Source organism: Malania oleifera, chromosome 8, assembly GCF_029873635.1.
Source record: "Malania oleifera isolate guangnan ecotype guangnan chromosome 8, ASM2987363v1, whole genome shotgun sequence".
Classification (NCBI taxonomy): domain Eukaryota; kingdom Viridiplantae; phylum Streptophyta; class Magnoliopsida; order Santalales; family Ximeniaceae; genus Malania; species Malania oleifera.
This window is the reverse complement of record NC_080424.1, coordinates 23,381,709-23,404,788: the sequence shown is the minus strand read 5'-3', so window position 1 is coordinate 23,404,788 and position 23,080 is coordinate 23,381,709. Positions and strand designations below refer to the sequence as shown.

The 23,080-nt window shown below is 38.1% G+C and overlaps 1 protein-coding gene across 1 annotated transcript in view; it reads right to left on the bottom strand.

Moving 5' to 3' along the window:
* LOC131161346 (uncharacterized) overlaps positions 1 to 16,446 on the bottom strand; it is a 39,929-nt gene extending 23,483 nt beyond the window's left edge. The window contains exons 1-3 of the mRNA XM_058117051.1: positions 16,090 to 16,446; positions 15,908 to 15,995; positions 2,756 to 2,908 (exon numbers count right to left, since the gene is read on the bottom strand). Of these exons, the coding sequence (XP_057973034.1) occupies positions 2,756 to 2,908; positions 15,908 to 15,995; positions 16,090 to 16,222 (374 nt within the window). The 5' untranslated portion in view covers positions 16,223 to 16,446. The remainder of the gene's footprint in view (positions 1 to 2,755; positions 2,909 to 15,907; positions 15,996 to 16,089) is intronic.
* Positions 16,447 to 23,080: the final 6,634 nt, after the last annotated feature.

Sequence of the window (23,080 nt, the reverse complement as noted above, 5' to 3'; positions counted from 1 at the left end):
GTTATTACGAGATGATGAAATGTGCATAGAAATAATGAGAATATTTATATTGAACTGAATTGTGATATACTGAAATATGATTGATGAAATGTCAATACCGCATAATGATTGCGGGTAAGTGGTAGTGAATCCTGATGGATGGTTATGATATTGAGCACGATACCGTTGCTAATGGTGTTAGTGCAACCACACGGACTCTTGGAGCATGTGGCATGACAGTTGACTATACCATCTTGTAGGGTTGTGGGCCCCCTGAGTCCGGATCAGGGTTATAGGTCAGTCAGTTGTACTACAGACACGATATGTGATAAGATATTTGATCTAACTGGGTCGGCCAACCGCGGTTAGATCCAGCCTTCGGGCCGCACAACCTTGACCATGGGGGAAAGCATGGCGTGGATAGAAAGATCCTCAGGGTGGCCATGAGTTACATACGCGATGTTGGTATTTGATACCAAGGATACTCATGAGCCAGAAAGTAAAATGAAAACGGAAAGTGAAAGAATGATAAAATTGGCTAAAATGAAAAATGAAAGAAAGAATGGAAATTGAGAAATAAAAAATTTTAAATATGAGAAATGAACTGTGTAAGTTAATGACATAAATAATTGAGGCGAAGTGAAACTCTAGGCCTAATGGCTTACTGAGTAAGGTGAGTGTCCTGATAAGTATAAGATGTGGTCATACCCGGCTGCATAACGTGTTAGGGCAGAGGGAAGCTACCTATATGGGCGGGTAATCTTCCCTATTCTCAGGAACTTCGCGGGTAAATATGTGTTGGAAATCATTGAATTTGATAAATGGTTTTAAAGCTTATAAAAGCTTGTGTTGTATATCTATATGACTATGAGAATATATTTGCCAATGTATTTTCTCAGGTGAAATGATGATTTGAAAAGTAAAGTGTATTATAATTGTACTCATATGGCCACACACTGTACATAATTTATTCCTTCTTACTGAGATGTGTCTCACCCAATTTATCTAAATTTTTCAGGGAACAGAGGCCGACCGGGTGATAGAGTTCCGTGATAGTAGGGAGCTAGAATCCTGATATACAGGGTAAGTTTGGACTAGGGAGGTGTGATTCCCTAGGGTTGTATTGTTTTTGGGTATGAAATAGTATTGTGTATATGTGTATATTGATACTCTGGGTATTGTATTCTGACTGATATGTATATACCGCTTTCCGCTGTTAGGTTGTATAATAAAATAACTTTTTACCAAGTACACAATGTGGGTCGGGTCGTATGAATGATAGTAGGATTGCTAACGTGGCCGATTTATGGATGAAGAGTGAATATAAATTCATTTGTTTATAAAAAGAAATTGTACGAAAATTGGGGCGTCATAGTTTATTTTTCAATTTTCCAAAAATTATATAAGGTAGTATTTAAGGTCATGGATTTTGAGATTTGAATTTGGATTTGTGGATCTGGAAGAAACTCAAAAGCATCTTCTATGGCTCAGGTAGCCACTACTTCCCAGGAAAACAGAACCATGGAATACACTATTGCCGCGCTAGCCAAAACGGCAGCTTCTCCTGCTACATTACAATACCTCGCCCCTAACACAAATAATCCACACAATTAAAGCCCAAGATCCAAATTCCATGCTCCTATACATAAAGTACGAGTCAAAAAATTAATTTCCAACTTTTCTATATAAATTTGGAAAATTGGAAATCAAGGTGGCATTTTTTGCAATTATTTGAAAATATAGAATAAAAAATAAAGCTATTACCACAGTAAATAGTGCCAAAACTTTGTCATTCTTCCTTTATTTTATACAAATGTTTTCAAAATGAAAAATTAGCTATCTAATTTATAATTTTTGGAAAACTAAAATGGAAAATGAAAAATCTTTTCCACAACTAAACGGGCCCTTAAAGTTTTCACCCACAGATGCTTTTCTTTGCCAAACCAGAAGACCTCCATTTGGATGGCAATCCATCTGCAGGCATCCTACTCCAATGAGATGAAGATGGATATCTTCCCAACAAATTCATTAATACAAATAAACACACCCTCAATTAATTCAAAAAGGGCAAAAAAAAAAAACTTCCAATCTGCTTTGATTTTTCTGTTGGCCAGGGGCCAGGGGGGCGTTTGAAATCCCATTCTGCCAGCATTTCCAGTCTTAACATTTTTTTTCTGGAGGAAAGGTTTTGGTTAACAGATGCTTCTTACGCCAATCTTCTCCCTTACTGTTCTTGGACCAAGGAACTTTGGTAAACAGCAATGTTTCTGCTGTGTTTTTTTCTTGGGTGACTGCTGCCTCAATTGCACCAGTCATTCTGGGCTTGGTCAGAATTTACAGTTTGTATAGAAGAGAGAAAACTGCACTGATTATCACCCTCACTATTTTTTGGATTGTGTCAAGGGCGAGAAATAGAAGAGCTTCAAAAGGAGAGGAAACCACTTTTGTTCATCTGAGAGACAGATGATCAAAAAGCTTAATCTGCTGATATTAATGTATTACAGCTACTATGAAATGGAATTACAAGCTAATTTAGATCTTGTTGATTTCTCACACTTTTTTTGGAATTATATAAAATTCGTACAAAGGTCGGCACCCCTTTGGTCGCCATTATTGAATCTATCTCTTCTACTGATTAAAAACAAAAAAACAGGGGTAGAAAATAGGTTCATCAATCCAAATAAGTACGTTCACACCATGAAAAAAATAAAAAATAAAAAACATTATTCCGTTTTATACAGAAACAAATAAACCCTGAAGCCAAAAGCAAATTTACCTGACCAGCACAAACACACATTGCAAGACACCCGCAATCCCCGTCCACACTGACGGATCTGATTTCTCGAGTGAATCCTCTATCAATAAGCCAACTGAAGCTGCTAGAGAGACGAAGGATACAACATAAGCCAAGAAAAGCCAAAGCTTCAACCTGCAATTTCATAAGTTGCACAGTTCGAAGGATTAGTACCTGTTGCCCCCAACAAGAAAAACATACAGGACAAATTTAGTTTTCCATTTAATTTTAGAACCTGCATGAGAAAGAGAATTTTTATAATACATGAATATTAAAATTTTAAAAGTAATCAGTGTCCACAAATATGAATTATAACAACGGAAGATAATATTTAAAGACAAAAGTTGCTAATAGAAAAAAAATAAATAAATAAATAAATAAAGTTAAAAGGACCAACAATCAAACTGGATATCAGTGAAGGCCATACTACCAAAACACCCTGTAGAGAACACCAACATGGAAGCCTAAAAATAATCTTGTCCCGAAACAGATCTATAGTTGACACATGATCTCAAAAAATTCGAGCATTCCTCTCCAACTAGATTACCTATATAACTGAAAAAACTGCATACTGCGACAAAACCTTTGCCTTCTTTTGTCTCCAAAAGCAACAAAATAAGTTGACAAGATACCGTTCAAACACTAAGGACAAATCCAACACTCCCGCCAACAAACAACAAGCCTGTTCCATAAGCAACAGCCACAGAGCAATGAAGAAATGAATGAGCATGATACCCACTACTAGCATAACACATAACACACACATGGGGAAAGACTATACAAATATATATACACACTCAAAATTCCAACCTAGGCAAGCCCTTTGGACCCACCCAAGTGACACTAAACAGGGGGGATGAAAACATTGCCACCCACCCATTGACGCATCCCTCGTAATTCACTAGGCAAGCCACACGTGGGAAATCGAACATTGGATCTTGGGGTCACCAAAGCCCAACTTTGCCCCTAACACTTGAGCAAACCCAGCTGGGCTGGGGAAGAGCCATATATGGCCTGTGAAGATACAACAAATTGTTGGGAGTTTACTAAGAATGGCAAACCACACAAAAGCCTTCATTTTTTAAGGAATTTTCTCTCTCCAGAGCCAAGAGGAAAATAATGGGAAGACTGATTTATAGACAAGAGGAAGAAGGTTCACCAAAAAAACACCAAAATTATCCAAACAAAAACCCTAAAAATCCCAAAATGAGAAAGTTTGAAAGCATTCAACAAACTAAGGAGAGACTTGAGAGTGGAAAGCTCTTCACTCTCCCTATCATTAAGATTCTAGTGATTTTTCTATCTATCACCAAAGAAATATATAGAGAGAAAAAAATCGAGAATTACAATCTAGGAGAGGACAAGAGATGCTCAGAGCAGGAAAAACAAAAAGGAACAAGAGAAACACCAGAAAGGAAAAAAAATAACAAAAAAAAAAAAAACCAAATATGAACAACCCAAATCAAGAAAATCTCTCCCCGAGCCCTCCCTCCATAATTGATGGAGAATAGAGAACTTGCTAGATCCCACTGACCTTTAGTTGCTTTAATTTTAGCCCCATCTTAACAAACTTCATTCCCTCCAGGATCACCCAGCCATATTCCCATATCTTCTAGAAATTTTTTACTACCAACTTCCTGTGCACTAATCTCCTCCAATGGAGTAGGTAATAAATCATCCCAACATTTATTAGTCACAGCCAAGTCTACACCCAAATCCGCATCCTTAACAATTAAAACATCTTCCAGACCTTCAAGCAGAGTAGGGGGTACATACAGAATATCACCAAGAGCGTTATCCAAATTTTCTTTAAACTCATCCAACTAAAGACCACTACTCATAAACAAAATCACTATCATACCCACTATTTTCTGAAATGTCCTCAGTTTCTCCTTTTTTTCCCCTTTCTGAAAATGTTTTCCTCCTTTACCTAAGTTAAACTTAGAACGATTCTGCAACTCCTCAACATAAAACTTTCCAGCATCATCTATTTTTAAAAATTTCCTCCCCCATATGTAAATTCGTATAGTTCTTAAGCAAGTTTTTCATTCTTTCGCTTCTTTCCTCATTGATCAACACTTAAACGCCTTCAAATCCCACTGCCTTTTCACAAACGTTCCGAACGTTGCTTGACACAACAATACTGCGTCTTGGCACAACCAATTGTCAAGATTTTCCCTATTATGGTGTCCATCTGATTGCAACTCCTGATCTACCTGACAAATCCTAACCATTTCATCACAAAATTTACTGGACACTCCACAGTACAATCACTATTTTCAGTATTAATTGATTTATCAGCATTGAGACCAATAACAGGTTGCTTAGTAAGCCGCTGCTCCAAATGTTCCAACATTCTGATTCAGAAAAGAAACATCTGGAAAAAGACCTACAACATTTGAATAAGAAAACCCAAATCACAATATGAAGCCCCTTCATCCCATAAATCAAGCCTCGGCCCTTTAAAAGAAGCCACTCAAAACATGGATGCCTCTTGGTACCCCTTCGTCTGTTTTACCTTAGCCCCTTCAATAAAAAGGCCACAACAATTCATCAACTGGGCCATGTCAACTGAAAATTTTAAACGGACCCTTCCCTCTCCCAGCAGGCCCATGAAACTCTTAGTACTCATAGGCTTACTACTCTGAAGCCCACCATTCTTAGGCCCAGCAGCCTAAAAAGATCCATTACTCAATAAATCAACAACCATGGCTTAGATAGTCCATACCCTCTTCCCCAAGCAACATCATCTTTTTGGTTGAGGATTCATTTGCAGGAACCCCAAGATCTGCTGCCACCGCCATCTTATCTCTTCAATTGCACTTTGCTGCAGCTTTCAGACTACCTTCACAAGGGAATCATTCTTTATTTCCACAACCTGTGCACCTCTATCCATAAGCAGATGATTCCAAAGGAAGTTCTCTTTCCCTAACGACCTCACTCCACAGAGTTGCCCTTCTTTACCACTTCAGTACTATCTCCCCTCAAGATTTAACTCATTCAACAATTTTCGCCCTACCAAATCCTGTAACCCTTCCGCAGAATTTCTCCAAACACCTCCTTTTAACCCTTTAGGAACAAAAACTGAAAACCCATGGGACTCCCAACTCGAGAAATCTGCCAATCTGAATCGACCTTGTAGCAACACAAACGAGATGACCAAATTTCTTTCTCTGAAAAAACCTACTCAGATGAGACCATGAACCATGCAAAATCCATTTTATCGCCAACAAAGGAACCCTCACCCATTGATCTTTTCTTGCTCTCCTTTATCAATACTGGAAAACCATCTACCCTCATCCTCCCTAGTCCCAAATCAAAGTATTTTCCCTGCAAGTTGTACTAATTGCCAGATATTGTACCCCATCATGACTGATAATCAGTATCATGGTAGATGAATAGAGAAGATAACATTGTGAATTGGTTGTGAACTAGAGTTCTTTGAATACGGTTTAGGATACGAAGACAGTTGCTGTTGATTATTAGAAGTCCCTGTGGAATTTAAAATCCTAGAGAAAACCCAATGTCATGAATAATTAGAAAAGAAAAAATAAGAGCAGCAAGAACCACGCAAGACAAAAGATTGAAAGGCAATTGATAATTTTAATTCTCCAAGGTCCCTTCAAAATCGAACCCTACACCCATCTCTCCCAATTTTTGACATAAAAGGGAAAAAAATAAAGAACACGCCTGCACAATGAATTTTCATGGGCTTTCATGCATAACTCTAGCTACAATATTAGCATCCCAACCATTAGAGAATCCATTTCCAAAGGGCAGTGCCATAATGACTTAACCATCAAAGCAATGTTTTTAACACCAACTTACCAAGACCCAATGCCCCTCATCCTTAGACATACAAAAAACATCCTAACTCACAAGATGATCCCTCCTCTCACCACACCATGGCCAAAGGAAATCTCACATAATCCTCTTTAGCCTTTTAGAAACCCCCACAAGAATTTTAACAGGATTAGAAGTACAAGGGAATGGATGAGAGACACATCTGGATTAAAATAATGCCAACCTCCCATGGAGAATACACGGTATACACCCTTCTACCCATCAAGACATCTAAAAACCTTAGGAATCAAAGGATCGCAAAACCTCTCTAATATAGGATTCCCATGACCTAAAGGAACTCCTAAATAAGTTGAAAGCATTACAAAATCCCACAAACTACGAGAACAGAAAATCTAGCAGTCATCTTCAGGCACAGATTAAAGCAGCTAGGCCACACTAAGGCTAAGCTACAATTATAATGATTTCTTATTATGGCATATGAATCTTGATAGCATTCACTAGTGTGGATTATAATGATTAAAACAATATTCCCAACCACAGGACTATGAGCTCTCTCTCTCTCTCTGTTGCGCATGCACGCGCGCACAAACAAACACATGGGGGCGTACAAACACAAACCAAAAACTAGGAGGGAAATTGTTCACAAGGAAATGTCACACAAGACTCCATATTTGAAATTTTGGACCTCACAAAGAAGTAAATTTCGGAGAAGTTAATGACAACGGTGCACATTAAGGAAGCCAAAGATAGTTTGCTACTTGAAAATCAATGTGAGAATTTAGAGATTAAACAATATTCAGTGAATATCTACGTCGGAGTTCACACTGAACAGGTTTATAAACTCGTCATTAATATCAATATAAAAGGCAAATATATTCTTTCTCCAGGACCAGACAGCCAAAATCCCATGTTATCCCATAATTGTTGGACTTTTAAATCCTTCTCATTAATCTCCTCCATAGGAATTGGCAAAATCCCATATGTACATTTCTGCTCTTTACTAACTCCATCTCCCCACCAAACCCTCCATCTACAGTGGCACATACAAAAAATCTCCCAATTAAAAGAGAAGAACCGGTCAGCCTATATTGTTCCTGAAACTCATCCAATAACAAACTGTCATCATAGGCAAACTCACCAGAGACATCTCTCTCACCATCCAACATTTTTTTTTTTTTAGAAAAAGAAATTCATTAATAGGAAGAGAATATACAAGGGGGAGAAAAGGCATCTCCCAAAAAATTCGGAACAAGCCAAAGAAAAACTAAAACAACAAAAAACATAAATCACTCCAACCTGCCGCAGCGTCGCGGAGAAGGGTCCAGAATGGCGAAGAATAATAATATTAAAGGTTTAATGGAGTCGCCACTAACCTGTTATTTTCCTAGATGCGGTTAGTTCACCTAATTACTACTTGTTGATTAGTCTCTAAACTAATCCTAGGCTAAGGAACCAGTAGTCTGAGTCAGCATTCACCAGAATTGGGATGAGGAGTTCAGTTATGCGAGGGAAGGTACAAGCACGCCCTACACACCTATTCTACGAAAGATATCTAATCAACCATGAATTATCCCTAAACTAGTGATCTTAATTAACTCCTTAAAAAGCTAATAAATATTAAATTTAAAAAAAAAAAATGAAATAAAGTGTGATTTAAGAATGTCTAATAAGACATCCAAAGGAGGGGATTTTATTAGATAAACCCCCCTCAAAACTAATATAGGTGAGGTTTGAAATTCCTTTTTTATCCTTTGTTTAATCATTGGGATCCACTCACACAAAATACAATAATACAGATATTTAAACATGAAATGATTAAACAAATTCATTAAAAATCAAGCAAAAAAAAGTCTTTTAACATTACCCAAATTTTTTATAAAAAAAAATGCAAGATTTTTTTTCTCATTTTTTAGCATTTTCCTACAATTTTTTGGAATTTTTAAAGAATTATCCTTCATTTTATTTATTTTTGGTTTTTCTTTTGTTATATGAGTCAAAAAATAACTCAAATAATTTTTATTTATTTTTTCTGATTTTTTAATAATTTTTCTTGTGTTTTTTTATGATTTTTTACTATTTTCCCCATTTTTTTTCAAATTTAAAAGCAATTAAAATTTTTTAAAAAAATTTAGAAATAAACCAGCGGTTCAGAATGAGTCAGACCAGTTCAAACGGTCTGGACCAGGTCAACTTGACCTGAGTCAACCTGCGTCAGGTCGACCCGAGTCGGACCAGGCTGACTCGATTGGGGAAGAGGCCTGCCACACGTCAACCAACTATGGCGACACGTGGTACAAGATATATTTTTTTATTTTATTTGAATTTGCTATAGTAGGGTGACGTCCACCATGTGGTAGGCTATGATGGGCACTAGGCTTTTGACTTAGATTGCTAACGTGGCAATGACCCCGGCTGTCCAAAGAAAACACAACTTGGGCGGCTAGAATCGCGCCACATTGACCCCGAACGCGCGGTCTTGGTTATGCCACGTGTCACCGTACGAACAGTGACATGTGTCCTACTAATTATAATTTTTATTCATTTATTTATTTTTTAAAAATTTTAATATAAAAAACTTTTTTTCTTTTCTTTTCTCTTTGTCTTCCCATTCTCTCTCCTCCCTCTTCGCTCTTTGAACCTCTCTCTCTCTCTCTCTCTCTTCAAACCCCGCTCTTTCTCTCTCCCTATTTTCTTCTCCTCTCGCACATCTCTCTTATCCTTCTTCAATCTCTTTGCTTCCCACTCTCTTTCTTTTTTTGATTTCTTCCTCTCTTCACTCTCACCCTGTTCTCCTACTCTCTAGTTCTCTTCTCTTTCCCTCTCTTCGCTGATTCACCTTCTTTCTCACCTTTCTCTCTTTGTTTCTACCTTTTTCACGACTCTCTCTCACTCAATCTCTTTCTTTTTTGATTTTCTTTTTCTCCTTTCTTATTCTCACTTTGTCTTTCTCATTATTGCAGCTCTTTAATCATAAAAGGCAAAGAATGTTCATATCCAAATTCGGATCATCGAGAGGTAAGAACCGAACCCCTCTTTCTTTCTCAATTTTTTCTTTTTCATTTTTCTTTTCTTTTATTTCAATTTTCTTTCATTTTCTAGGGAAACAAACAAGGGGAACCGAGGCTAGTCTGAACTAGGGTCAGGTTAGCCAAGGTTGGCTTAGGTTAGGCTCTGGTTTGGCCTTTGGTTAGGGTTAGGTTGGGGTTTGGTTAAGTTGGGCCAGGCCCAATTGGGTCGTGGGCTATTAGGTCAGGTTTTGTTAAGAATTGGGCTTGAACCTAATTAAATGAGGCTTGGCCAATTGGGCCAAACCCAATGAACTCAATTTGGGAAATGGGCTAATCTGGTAAGTGAATCTAGCTTAGGCTTCGTATAGTTCCAAGGACCAATGAACCCAAGTCAATGGTCAATGTCCCAGGTCAAAATTGACCTGGGTCTTGGGTGGATGGGTCAATGACCTTGGACCCGGGTCAAGCTGATCCAAGTCTTCTAGGTCAGATCTGAGATATTAGGACCCAGGTTATTGGATATGGATATTCAGGTTTTCGAATCTGTCTGGATCCAAATTTAGGTTTAGGCTTTCGAATCCGGGTTAAATACCCGTATTTGTTTGGCAAAAATTCTTAATATTTGGGTCAAAGTTGAACTCTGTTCAAAATTCTGCTCCAATTTAAACTTCAATTATAGAACCCTGAATTTTAAAATTTAGCAATTTTTAAACATTACCAGAGATTGAAACAGAATTAAACTAATTAAACAAAATTAAGAACTAACCTCTGTTTCTGAATTCTCCAATCGGCCAACTTGTTTTTCCTTCGCCCGAACTCATCTAAACTTCCACTACCAAGTTTTCCCCACTTTTTGCAATTCAAGCCTTTTATTCTTCAATCTTTCTCCTCTTCCTCACTCTCAATCACTCAATTTTCCCTCAAAATTCTTTCTCCAATTTTTCTAATGAGCAATTCCTCTCTTCACCTCCCATATCCCTTTTGAAGCTCACTATTTATAGGCCTAGGGAAACAATTCAATTAATTCTGATTTGATCAATCAAATTTAAATTGAATTGATCCATTTATATTTGCCTTGAAACCTTATTTCACTCACATGTTTAATTGTGCAATTTCCCACATGTCTAATTGTCATTTTCCTTTTGTGCGTGCAGGTTTAAAAATGAAGATGCTGGCCCACTGAATTTTTTAATTCATTTTTTTCTTTTCTTTTTTTTCCATTTTCAATGTATTCAATTTTTTTTCATTTTCCATGTATTCAGTTTTTGTATGTTTTACAAAAAACATATGCTAAATTCAAAACTGAATGAGAAATTATACCGAATAAAAGACCCCAAAAAGCACTAAAATTAAATTAAGGAAAAAAATCCAAATTTTGCTATATAAATGCCCCAGGCAAAATGGGGTGTCTACACAACAAATTCTTCCAAGTCACTATTTAAATCCTGAAAGCTAGCTTCCCTAAAAATTCCTAATCCAATACACCATAAAGAAGTAAAGAACTGAACCTTTTCCCACACCAAATACAAATTTAATTACTTCTTGGAAAAAACCCACACATTACATTCCAACCAAAGACCCCATAAAACTGCATACTTACTACACTTCCATAAAGCTGCCCTACTTTCCTCCTTCCAAAGCCCGTAAAAGAAGTGATTAACAAATCTTTCCACATAATAGGGCCAGACCCTACTCTCTTCCATAAAACTAAACAATTTATTCCAAATCCTCCATGCAAAATCACAATGCAGAAAGAGGTGAGAGGCTGTTTCAGAATTCCAATTGTAGAGCATGCAAACATCTAGAGAGAGCCTTCAAAAGTCACCTAATCTGCAACAAGTTATTGGTATTAATTTTGTTAAGCACAACCAAGCAAATGCTTTAATTTTTAGGGCGAACTTTAACCTTCCACATAACTAAAAAAGGAGGAAAGGGATAATTTGAATAGGTAAAAACTCAAAGAATGATTTAAAAGAAAAAACCCCCATAATACAATTTACAAGAAAAAACCCCCAAAACCCCAAAAAGAAGTGATTAACAAATCTTCCACATAATAGGGGCAGACCCTACTCTCTTCCATAAAACTGAACAATTTATTCCAAATCCTCCATACAAAATCACAATGCAGAAAGAGGTGAGAGGCTGTTTCAGAATTCCTATAATAGACCATGCAAACATCTAGAGAGAGCCTTTAAAAGTCTCCTAATCTGCAACAAGTTTTTGGTATTAATTTTGTTAAGCACAATTAAGTAAATGCTTTAATTTTTAGGGGAACTTTAACCTTCCAAATATCTAAAAAAGGAGGAAAGGGATAATTTGAATAGGTCAAAAACTCAAAGAATGATTTACAAGAAAAAAAATCCCAGATGATCCAAATACCAAGAAAGAACATCCCTACCCAAGGATAATTTGCAATTGTTCAATACAGACAAGAGAGAAGACTACTCTACCATCCCCCTATCATTCAGAGGTCTCCCAAAATGAAGATTCCAAAAGACTAGAAAGCCACTACCATTATCCACAAAGAAAGAAATAACTCTGTTTGGCCCAAAGGACAATCTAAAAAGATGCAGAAAAGAAATGGAAAAAGAATCGTTCCCGAGAATGGCTCTTTCCAAAAACGAATGCAGCATCCCCTCACCACTACAAATTTAGTGAGGGGTAAAATAGAGTAAATATGAGAAAGAGTCCTCCAAAGACTCCCCAAAGAAACATCTCAAGCTAGCATTGATATCCCACCTACTCTCACTATCTGACATATCTCCCCATAAATTTTTATCCTTTCCCTTACCTTTTAATCCGCACACCCCTTTTGAACATTAGCACCAGCTTGCACTGCTATCGACAGGATAAACCTTACTACACTTAGCCTTATGACAACTATTCCCCTAATGACTTCACTGCCCCTCTGTACCACCAAGCTCACCCTGAACATCATCCCCACAAGCTTCTAGATACTTCATAATCAACAAAAACTAAAGGATGTTGGTCGGCCAGTCTCTCATCATAATCATAGTTTCCACCCACTAATGAATTAGAAACATCACCTAAACTCCCATAGTATCTAGAATCACTTTAGGTTTTACTGAAGCTGACATCCAAGACCCATGAACCCATTGATGAAGGTGTAGCCAATCACTCCTCCAATGGTGGAACAGCCCTATTAGATTGCTAGAATTTCCATTCATCTGTGAGCCTTGAGAGCCTCCAACGATCAAACTATCTTTTGAAGAGATAAACTCTCCTTCAATCTAGAGGCACCAACTTTGGGCCCAAAAACTCGAGACAGTGACTAGGGAGATTATGGGCTCGAGTGCTAATGAAGACAATGATGAGCATAGGGAGACGTCTAGCACCTCTTTTCCCCTTCATTGTCCCCTTCTTCTTCCTCACACAGCCTCTGTTTCATTAGCTCATACACCTCCAATATGCGTCTCATAATTCTAGTAATTCTCCTTTTCGAGTCTTTGTCCTTCATCTCCCTTTGGTTTGCTTGATCTTGTCATAGAATATTATGCTCAAAATGCCCTTTCAACTCCAAGAAAACCATCATTTCAAATTATTTACAGCAAGATAAATCTGTAGCAGAAAGAAGCTTAATTGTATCATCACTTTGACGAGGAAAATTTTTTGCTTGCATCTTATTGTAATCAGAATGGCCCCATCTGATTCTAATGACAACTCTGTGCCAGTTGGATTTCTGCAAGCAGAATCAGTAACAGGTGAAGAATCTCATTCGTGTTGACGTTCCAGCAAGGATGAAGAAACAGTACCAATGCACTAACCCTGAGAAGAAACAAAGTGTGGGCCAATTATCACAATGTTTGCAAGCCCAAGTTAAACGAGCTATTGGAGAAATTGTCCTATTTAGCTTAATTTTCATAGGAAGAGACCTTGTTATCAATTAAACCCACCTGACACTTATTTATTGGGCCTGACAATTCAATAGAGGCCCATTTCCTTTTCAAACCAGCCAGTTTCCTTTAAAATCTGAAGTTGGATTTGGGTGGGATTCTAGCCAAAAATGCTGCTCCTTCCCTAGTTCTCTCCCACTCCAATCACCAGAAAATCGCCATTGTCAGCCATCTGCAAGCTTCATTTATACTCATATATTTGGGTTGCCAATTTGGTTCTCTCGTGTTTTAGTTTCTTGCACAATTTAAACCCTAAATATTTTAGAATATTGCGTTTCAAGACACTAGTTTGATAAAGCTGTTAAGTATAGCAGGTTCCTATAGATGGTCTATTTTGAAAGAGCACACACCAATGTGTGGCCAAGAACTGACATATTTGTTCCATCAACAGTTTTTGACTTATCGAAAAAAAAATTCTCAGCATTCAAAAAATAATGTTATTGAAAGTCCACCAAAACAAAAGCCCTCAAAGATTGATTTATCAAGATGAATCAATTTTGCACCTGAAGGAACAAAGTACATGGATCAATTATGCACAGCGTAGAGCCATAGATACATTGCTCTATGAGGGGTTGATTTGATGAAAATATAAGAAGCAGCAGAAAAGGGAAGGGCAAGATGAAGATGGATGGCTTGGGCAGCCAGGGATCATGGTAGCACAGTTGCAGCAGCGAAGCAGTTTACAAGGGACTACAACAGGTTTGTTTCATGGCGGGTCTGGGTTTCTTCACCAGTTACTTTGGTTTCTAGATAGTTAAGATGGGTCCTGGAAGTTCATGAGCATGCCTGGTTCAATATCCACCACACATCGTCTCAATACTGCCACCTTCATTGACCCATGCGACAATGACTTATTTGCTGCTATGATGTTCATCATCATCGCTCTCTCTAGGTTTGTGCTTATGTTCTAGGTTGGAGATTGAAAAACAGAGAATTCTTAAACTAGCTAGTTTGGTGCAGGTTGTCACCCTTAATTTGTCATTGATTGTGAACTCTAGAAATAAAAGGGGAACATTGCAATTGGTAGCCTTTCCAGGACCATTGCAATTTGATTCCTTGAAGGTCTATAGATGCCATGGCTGCCGTCACAATGGATAAGGCTTTATGGCTGTGATGGGGACTTCCAAAAAAGATGGTGGCAGACCATCGGGTGGTAGTGCTGGCGGTCCAAAGCGGATGTAATGAATTGGTTTTGCAACTAGCCATAAATGGAAGTGGGCGTCATGGTGATCTCTAGCATGTGGATTTCAGTGACTGTGAGTGAGTTTTGAGTGGACGATGAGCGGTGAGCATTACCAAAATGGTGCTGGTCAATTTAGCCAGGTTTTGCCCCTTCTCTATTTAGTTACACTTATTTTTAGATAGTAAAAGAAGAGATTTCATTAATAAGATAAGAATTTACAAAGAGGAGAATAGAACATTTCCCGTCAAAATTCTAGAAAAAACCAAAAACAACAAATAAATACTATGAAATATCAAAGCAAAAGATTCCTCCATTCTTGGTAAAGCATCCAAAAGACAACACATCATAAAGAGGCAAGTATTGAATCTTCTCCAAAATTGAGGAATCTTTTGTCTTATATCGTTACTTTTAATAAAACAATATAAATTGAATACCCCAAAAAACACCAAAAAAAAGAGGAAACAAAACATTTTTCTGGGTCAATATGGACTTGTATGCAGGATTTGTCAATAACAATGATGGGCTTGACCTCATGTCACTTAAATAGCTCTATCAAACAGCCACGAATTATATTGGACAACTTGAGACATGAGGAACCAAATGGATAGTCACCACAAATCCCAAATCATTAAGATGCAAAATGATACCTACAGAAAAATATAAATAGCAAACTAGGACATGGGCCACACCAACTACTACACAGCAGATTCATTTTTAATTTTGAATAAAATAAGCAGTCATCTCTTTGTAAAATTATAGAAATGTAACTTAAATTGAAAAGGCATATATAAAATTGTCTATTTGTTAGAAAACATTTCTAACACGGCATACAGTTTTAGCTCCCAACACCAATCAAACAGGAATATACAAGTGAGGCAAATATATATATATATATATATGTAAAATAATATACAATGTTGAAAATGGCAATGAGCATAATCAACGATCCAATATTGAAGGCCAAACTCGTATCCGGGAAAAACAAAAAAGGCAAAGTATTTGTATAGTTAGCCAATTTTAAACAAAAAATTATCAAATGGAGACAACCCCTTATAGGAAAGAGCAAGGATAAAACCCTAACTCACATAATTCCCGTCATTTCAACAGCCAAATATTACATATAGTACGAGAGAATCAAGATGGGCCGATCTTGAATCAAGTAAAAATAAACAAACGAACAAAACAATAGAAGCAGTTGAGAGAGGGAGAGAGAGGTATATCTAACCTCCACTCGCCTTCTTCGTAAGGAGAGTAGTCAATGTCTTCTTTCCTAACGCAGTTGAACATCAGAGCAGCCAATGACGCAAATATGCCTGCAAAACTAACGACCTTAAAATCAATTTCTCCACGAGAGAGAGAGAGAGAGAGGGAGAGAGAGAGAGAGAGAGAGAGAGAGGGAGAGCGGACCAGGGAGATAGTGAACGAAGGAGACCTTGACAGAGCTGCAGACGACGGCATCGACCCAGAACCACCAGCCGGCGCCGAAGACAGCACCTGCAACTCCAGGCCCGAAGATCGCCCAGAGCTCCCCCAAATCCATTGCCCCCCTACTTTTCGGTTCTAATAAGCGTCGTCGTCAGCGGATCTGACCAATGCTCAACAATCAATCGCACCCTCCGATGAACCTCGGTTACCCGCAGTACCCCTAGCAGGCCCCTTTTTGTGCACGGTTTCCATTTCCCTACTTCATCGACTGCTTAAAAGGAAGGGCTCGTTAAAATCAGAAAATATTTGGGAAAAAAATAAAAGGAAAAATAAATAAAGAATGGAGGAATGAAAACATATGCCTAAATCTATTGTAGATGCCCCCACGGGCATAGTGCGGTGGAAAGGTATCAACACGTAATAAGGAGTATTGAAGGTTCAATTTCATGTAAATATACTTATGAAACTTGGATGGTGAGAATTTACTCTGTGAGCCAATGGGGACCGTAGATGGTGAGAGTTCCCAACAGGAACCGTGGATGGTGAGAGTTTTTTGTGAGCCAGCGGGGATCGTAAATGATAATGGATATGTGTCCCAGGGGTCGGGTTGACCGAACATCCAACTGATGCACGAAAGTCGTGTCCGCATTTCGAACTTTACCTTATCAGCGAGACCTAGGGGGAGGACGCTGATTCGTAGATTTGGTGCCGCACCAGGGGGTTCGAAGGGCTTGTTGGTGACTGGAGTTCCTATGTAATCAAAAAAAAATCTATAGTAGATTATTTTTCTTAAAATTTAATATTAGCCTCGAGTAAAAGATTTTTTTCTCCACTAAACAAACTTAGAAGTTAAATAACAAACTGTCATATGCAACTACTTCTAATAATTTATTCTCTTCAATTATCTTCACCACTTCTTTTAGAATTTACTTCTATTTTATCAAATTTAATTCCTCCATAGCCAGACTAAACCTTCAAATCCTTTATGATTGTAAGGAATGCATGAACATCCTGTAAATTTATCCTTTCTTTTTTTTTTCCTTTTTTGGACTCGGGATGAGCAACTTTGAATTTAGTAAGGAAACAATCAACTTGGGCAATGGATGATAAGCAGCTTAGCAATAGGCACCCACTACCTCTTAGCCTCTTGGGAGGTTCAAAAAACTATTAGTAGTATAACGAAGTGTCTATTTTACCATATAATAATAATTTCTTTTTTTTTACCTAAAACATTCATAATATTCATAAACATAATTCACCTAACTTGTGGGTACAAGGAATAAACTTGTCATACACCTCCGATACCTAAGCAGCAGAAACATCTATGATATATATTTCAAATCATCCAACCAACACAATACCAGAGTTCTACCAAACTGGTCATATACATATACACATCCCAAAAAAAAAAACCAAAAAGTATCCAAAGGTCACAACCCAAAAATCCATCACACCCTAGCATAACGACTTATCATTCTGACAGGGTAGAACAATCAACCTCCAATGTTACGGAGCTCTATCCGCTCTTCTATCTAGGTTTCGCGAAATGTTTATATAGTTGGGGTGAGACACCTCTCAGTAAGGGAAATAAACTAACATCAGTGTGTGGAACATGAGTATTTTCGTGTTATATATGTAGCAGTTCATAAATCATATATGGTAAAAATGTCTGTATCATATATGAATAAAACATAATTTATCATATCATGGTATAACATATTGAGTTTCTATACACGTAAATCATTTTATATAACTGTACATGAAATAACATTCTGGATGGATAGCTAGCTGGTGTCATGTCTTACCCCCACATGACTAGATTATGCGGCCCAAAGGCGAGACCTAGCAATGGCTGGCCGACCATACTAAATCAATATAAGTCTGTAAGTACGATGGGTCTACCCCGCCTAGTTCGGATTGCCAAAGGGACGTCTACGCTACCATGAAACGACATTGACTGTCGTTCTCCCACAGTCCCTCACGACATGTAGTAGCACTAACATTTACATGATTGTGAACATATTGCTATGGTATTGTGCTTTGTGAAAGTCTAAATCAAGTCATCCGAATTCTGATAACATATAGTAAGTGTCATCTAATGATACATGGTTGTTTCACAATAATATCTGTCATGATAATATTTTCACAAATTTTTGCATAACATATCATGTAAATCACGGCCCTTACATCGGCATATTATAACTGTAAAATCAAGGCCCTTGCGTCAGTATAGTATATCACATAAAACCACGGCCCTTACGCCGGCAAAATATATCATATAAAACCACGGCCCTTACGCCGGCATATTTTAACATACATAGTTATGAAATCTCCGTACTGTTTCAATACCATACTTTAAACATAGTTCTCGTACTATTTTCATGGTTTTCCTAAAAACTAAGAAAAACATACTTATTCTGGGAAATTCACAATATTATGATATAATATAATTCCATGAAAATTATACTTACGCCACACAAATATGAATAATGTTTTAAGCATAAAACCTAATCTAAAATCATATTTCATGATAAATAACATTAAATCAATTTTCCCGTTCAACTGTTGTATTCCCAAATACTGTGCTAATATATACATAATTTATGAAAATAAATGTTGTAATACAGTAAGTAATTTCATGAAAAATAATGATATAGTTTATCCCCTTACCTGACTTCCTGAGAAGCTCACAAAACAACCAACCCTACACCTGTAGTGTTCCCACCACAACACCCTGACATTACATTTTATTTCAACAAAACTTTAGTATAAACCCATCTAATACCTTCCCTCAGCCCAGAAATTCCAAGTACCTTAATAAATATTAAAATAATTAACTTACCCAAATTTTGGGGTGGTGCCCAAACTAGCCTAACCAACAAATCACTTAAGCAGATTTTTAGAGAATTTTCCCAGGAGTAACGTGGCGGCTTTAGATTGTCAAACCGGTGTGAAATGAAGTTGTTTTTCTAGAAAGAAGGCAGAGGGGACGAAACTAGAAAGAGAGAGGGAGAGAAAGAGAGAGAGAGAGAGAGAGAGAGAGAGAGAGAGAGAGAGAGAGATCCTGCATGTTTCTCGCAGGAAAAAATGAATTCTCGGCCTTATATAGAATGTTCGTTCACGTGGCCTCGTCGACGAGTCCAAGAAGGAGTTTCGTCGATGAACACCTTCTCCTTGTCGACGAGTTCAGGCTTTGGAAACAGTCCTCTCGGTAATTTCTCATCGACAAGACACGCGTCCCCGTTGACGAGACATGCGTCCTTGTCGACGAGCCCAAGAGTCCTGCTCGTTGACAAGCACTTCTACACTTGTTGACGAGACCCTGCTGAAACCCTTTTTAAAGAATCATTTTCTCTCATATCTTTTATTATTTAATTACTATAATTTTTCGGGTCTTTGCATTCTCCCCTCCTTATAAAAATTTCGTCATCGAAATCTACTATCTATATTGACACCATCCTTTAAAGAAAATAGGCTACTTATTTTATTACTTGCCCTCATTTGTGGCATAGGAATATCGTGGTTACATACAGAGTCCTGGGAAATTACAAAATATACATAAAATAAAAATTCTCCCAAAACCAAAATATTACATATTCTATAACCTACAATACTACTCACACATATATCATCTTGCTTTTCATAAAATTAAACCATACTACATTTACTTTACTCGTATACCTAGTGTTAATCTCCACTAAATAAGTGCGGGTATTTCCATCGTATTTCTTCTTCCAACACCCAAGAGGTTTCTTCCACCGCGTGATTTCTCCACAGAACTTTTACTAAAGGAATTTTTTTTACTGCTCAAAAGCTAGTGAATCTCTAAGCTCCAACTCTGCATAACTGATCACGTGGGAGGAATCTGGGACATATTTTATCAGCATGGAAACATGAAATACGTCATGTATTCGAAACAAAACTGGTGGTAAAGTTAGTCGGTAAGCAACTGACCCCACTCTTTCAAGTATCTTGAAATGAACAAGGAACCTAGGGCTTAACTTACCCTTCCTCTCAAACCTCATAACTCCATTCAATGGCGCTATCTTCAGAAACACATGGTCCCCAACCTCAAATTCCAACTTCTGGTAGCGAGTATCGGCGTAGCACTTCTGCCGACTCTAAGCTGCATAAATTCATTCTTTAATGAGTCGGACTTTGTCGTAGGCTTGCTGTTCTATTTTTAGTCCCAACACTCACCTCTCACATATCTCATCCCAGTATAGATGAGAATGAAACCTCCTACCATAGAGTGCCTCATAAGGTGTCATGTTGATGTTGGCCTGATAACTGGTATTGTATACAAACTCTACCAGCAGCATATACTGGGTCCAACTACCCCTAAAATCTAGTACACACGCCCGCAGCATATCTTATAATATCTGAATCACCCTCTCAGTCTAGCCATCCATCTGAGGATGAAACGCCGTGCTGAAAGATAATTGAGACCCCAGAGCCTTCTACAAGCTCCTCCAGAATCATGACGTGAAACATGGGTCTCAGTCTGATACCATAGACACTAGCACACAATGTGATCGTACTATATTCTAAATATATAATTTCGTCAGTCTGTTTACGGATTAGTTGACTTTATTAGGAATGAAGTGAGCGGTCTTCATCAATCCATCAATGACCACCCAAATAGCATTCTAACCATGCGGTGCCGGCTGTAAACTCGTCACGAAATCCATAGATATATGATCCCACTTCCACTCTAGGATGTAAAGCGCCTGCAACTGGTCTGCCTGCCTCTAGTGCTCAGCCTTTACCTGCTGGCACGTTAGACACTGCTGCACAAACTTGGAAATTTCTCTCTTTATGCCACTCCACCAATAAAAGTCATGCAGATTCCTATACATTTTAGTACTACTTGGATGAATCGTGTACAAGGACCTGTGAGCCTCCTCTAAGATCGTCCTCTTGATGTCCATATCTGCAGACATGCACAACCTGGAACGAAACCTAAAGGAACCGTCATCATAAATACTAAATTCCTCTCCCTGTTCATCCTGCACCTTAGCTATCAGCTCTATTAATTATGCGTCATCTCTCTGAGCGGTCCTAATCTTTTCCTGTAGAGTAGGCTGCACCACTAGGTTGGCAATAAAAGCCTGGTGATCACTCTCCGCTAATTCTATGCCGAACCTCTCCAATTCCATCATGGTCAGATGTTGAATTACTGTTGCTAACTAAGATGCATCCCCCAATTTCCGACTCAATGCATCAGCCACCACATTAGCCTTACCTGGGTGGTAGCTTATGGCGCAATTGTAGTCCTTGATGAGCTCTAACTATCTTCTTTGCTGCATATTCAATTCATTCTGCATAAAGAAGTACTTTAAACTTTTGTGATCTTAGAATATTTCACATCTCTCACTATACAAGTAATGCCTCCAAATCTTTAACGCGTGTATGACTGCAACCAATTCCAGATCGTGGGTAAGGTAGTTCTTTTCATATTATTTCAATTGTCTGGAAGCATACGCTACTACCCTAACCTGCTGCATTAATATACATTCGAGCCCCTTCAAGGACGCGCCATTATAAATAATCATCACCCCCAGATGGAATGATCAACACTGATGCAGTGACAAGCCTCTACTTCAATTCTTAGAAGCTCTACTCGCATTCATCATCCCATAAAATTCTGGCATTCTTCCTGGTCTGTCGCGTCAGAGGCCCTGATAGAGGTGAAAACCCCTCTACAAACCGATGGTAATAACCCGCCAATCCCAAGAAACTCCTGATTTTCTGAACGTTATTCGGCTTGACCCAATTCAACACTGCCTCAATCTTACTAGGATCCACTGAAATACCATCCCCTGAAATAACATGCCTTAAAAACGACACTTTCTCCAGCCAAAATTCACATTTGCTAAACTTGACATACAATTTATTTTCCCTAAGCATCTAAAGTACCAGTCGTAGATGTGTCTTATGTTCCTCAAAGCTCCTCGAGTAAACCAGTATGTCGTTAATGAAAACTACAAGGAACCGGTTTAAATACTGATGAAAGATTCTATTCATTAAATCCACGAATATAGCAAGAGCATTCGTCATTCTAAATGGCATAACTAGAAATTCATAATGTCCGTACCTGGTCTTGAAAGAAGTCTTTGAGACATCCTCTTCTTTTACTTTCACTTGGTGATAACTTGACCTGAGATCAATCTTGGAATAGACCCGTGTGCCCTGAAGCTGATCAAATAAATCGTCTATACGGGGTAGAGGATACCTGTTCTTAATTGTCATCTTATTAATTTCCCTGTAATCTATACACATCCTCATGGACCCGTCTTTTTTCCTTACGAATAACACTGGGGCTCCCTCGGGCGATACACTAGGCCGAATAAATCCCTTATCGAGCAAGTCTTGCAACTGATCCTTTAGCTCTCCTAACTTTGTTGGAGCCATTCTGTTATGAGCTTTAGAAATCGGCGTCGTCTCCGAAAGTAGATCAATAGAGAAATCTACCTTGCGATCAGGAGGCAAACTGGGTAGCTCATCTAGGAAGACATCTGAAAACTCCTTCACTACTAGCGTATTAGCAAGCTTTAATTCATTTCCTGACATTTCCTTTACAAAGGCCACAAACCCCTGATAATCGTGTAGAAGTAGTCTTTTCGCTTGCATAGCTAACACTAATTGAGGCAGGGAATTCACCTGCGACCCCACAAATTTGAATTTTTGCTTTCCCGATGGTCTGAATATCACATTTCTCATATGACAGTCAATATTAGCATAGTTAGCTGCCAGCCAATCCATACCTAGTATTACATCAAATCCATGCATACTAAGCACAATAAGGTCAGCTGATAGTACTCTTCCCTAAATTTTTATCGGATAACCCCTGAGCACCATACGACATTGCACCACTGACCCTGTCAGAGTAGCAGCTGACAACTCTACATCTGATAACTGGGTCTCATTTCCAAACAATTTAATATAGGCCGCAAATACAAAGGAGTAGGTG